This window comes from Emericellopsis cladophorae (genome assembly GCF_022114955.1).
Source record: "Emericellopsis cladophorae strain MUM 19.33 chromosome Unknown NODE_178_length_6510_cov_110_367480, whole genome shotgun sequence".
Taxonomy (NCBI): Eukaryota; Fungi; Ascomycota; class Sordariomycetes; order Hypocreales; family Bionectriaceae; genus Emericellopsis; species Emericellopsis cladophorae.
The window spans coordinates 4177-6510 of NW_026251103.1; the positions used below are offsets into that span (position 1 = coordinate 4177).

Sequence of the window (2334 nt, forward strand, 5' to 3'; positions counted from 1 at the left end):
AGCTACAGTTGGAATAAAATGCACATTAGGATGCTATCATGCATAGCTACAGTGGGCACCCTGAGTACGCGATAATCAGTAGAGACTGGTCATTTCATTGATATAGTAAAATCAAAACAAAGGAAACTAAACTTTTCAAGACTGGGATGAGATAACAGGCCTTGGACACCGAGCCAACATACCCACTCAAGTCTGGCCCTCCTTACCATGCTGCTTCCCCATGTTCTTATCCTCCTTTCACTCATTCTTGCGATTCCTGACCAGGACTATGCGATTTCCATTGTGCATTTCCCCGCGGCCAACATTTTCGACGCCTGGTGTTTGAGAACCCATTGCGTTGTTGATGAAGAAGTCCGGAAGGAACTGCGGCACGTCGGTCGTAGTGATGTCGTCGCAGAGTTCATAACGATGGCCGTTGTGTACCTCGGTGACGTCTATGCCATAATTTTTTACATAGATGCTTTGAGGCAGATTGATGTTGTTGGCACCCGTGCCTCCTGGATATTCGGCGTTGGAAAACAGAGTCCCATTTTGCATTTTCCCACCGCGTGCAGTGTTCTTGTAATAGATGTTCGAATTCGGGTTCTCCTGTCCGAGTTTCTTCGCCAATCTCATTGCCACGTGGATTTCTTCCTCGCTGATGTCGAATTCTGAAAAGGGGCTGGGCATGGCAGGGTCCACTGGTCTGATATGTTGTTGAGATGAAGAGTCTTTGTCGGTGTCAGCCTCGGACCGCCGAAAGGCGACGAGCTCCTTGGAGGGCATCCCTTGCGTGGTAGATGCTTGGGTGAACTGGGCAGGCTCACCGCGTGTAGGCACGTCTGGGCACTGCGACATTGCGATGTCTTTGATATCGGCCTGAATGTGATGGATGGCTTGTGCTTGGAGGTTGTGGATGATGAGGGACAGATTAGTCTTCTGTCTTTCCATAGATATAGAGATCTCAGAAAGCTCCCTATCTTTCAACATGAAAGACCAGGATCTGGAAAGGCGACTTCTTCCGAACAGCGGTTGAAGATCGTGTTCATTGACAAGAGAGAGTAGGGAAAAAATATAGCCCTCCACTTCAGGGGTCTGGAGAAGGGGATTCTGTGATATGGCTTGGGAGAGATCTCGAGTGTCTTGAAGCTGCTTCTGATAGTTTCGAAGGGAAGAAGAGCCCCCTTTTATGTTCTTCGCGAGCTCAACCAGACTGAGGCATGTTGCAGCCAGTTGAGTAGCGCCAGCAATCACGCCAATAACCTCTGCCATTTTCAGGCAGAGAATGATACATGAAGCATCAAACGTGCACCTCCAAGTCAAGCACGCTGCCCAGCCCAATTGCGATCACAACCATCAAACAAAGGCGGTGAGTCTGGGATCGTGAAGGTGCCTGCTGGGTTTTTCTGGGAATAGCATCACCCTCTTCGCCGATTGTATGAGTTGGCGGTCAGGTTATGCGCAGTGCGGCTCCTCCATTGCGTGTTGTCTTTGTAGATCTGACTCTTGGATCACCACCATGAGCACAACGCGAGGCTATGACAGGAGATAGGATGTATGCGGGAGGTTTTTGAAGGGCCGCAAGTGCGCTTTCGCTGGTTCGCATTCAAGTTAATGGGCGATGGTCGCAGAGAAGTCTGCCTTAAAGTGTAGGAAATAGTAAATGGTTGTCGCACCAGGCTCTCAAGTTGGCTGAGATGGTGTAGGGCTATTGGATCTGGCCTCTTTGGCGACGAAGCTGATTCCTTGATAGATTGTGGCCGAGCACAAAGACACTTATCGTCGTCCGCTTTCTGAGTATGCCAAATTCACCGCCATTGGGCTGCTATAATGAGGAATTTCCAGTCGAGACGTCCAGCCAGTACTCCAAAAGGCAACGTGGTAGTCGTCGAGACTGGTGTATGCCTTCGATAACCAAGCCTGACTGTGAGCGTCTCTTGGAGTCGATAGAACAAACCACGGACGGTGGATTGTCCAAAGAAAATTAAGTGTCGCTCAAACAAGTTCAGGAGAAGAATGATGACTAGGCGATGGGTAGCCGTAGTGATACGCGCCTTGGATAGTTCTCTTGGTACGAAAAGCGGCAGCAGTGAGGTAGTAGCATAGACGGTGATCTCCTCGTCCAGTCCCAACGACGATCTCAGCTCAAAAGTCCAGACAAAGATGCAAGTCGCACTGCGTTTATGCCTGACGGACTCATAGATGCACCCATCTTGTGTAATGCATCCAACACCAAGTGTGCAAGTTGCAGGTTTCCGCAGCCACCAACAAGACAGCTAGTGGGGGGGGGGGGGGGGGGGGGGGGGGGGGGGGGGGGGGGGGGGGGGGGGGGGGGGGGGGGGGGGGGGGGGGGGG

General features: G+C 51.2%; 1 protein-coding gene across 1 annotated transcript; it reads right to left on the reverse strand.

Moving 5' to 3' along the window:
• Positions 1 to 237: 237 nt before the first annotated feature.
• Positions 238 to 930, reverse strand: J7T54_002838 (uncharacterized protein; the record flags this gene model as incomplete). The annotated part of the gene is made up of 1 exon (XM_051510690.1): positions 238 to 930. One exon carries the CDS (start codon positions 928 to 930, stop codon positions 238 to 240), a length of 693 nt encoding a protein of 230 aa, XP_051358435.1.
• Between the last annotated feature and the right edge of the window lie 1404 nt (positions 931 to 2334).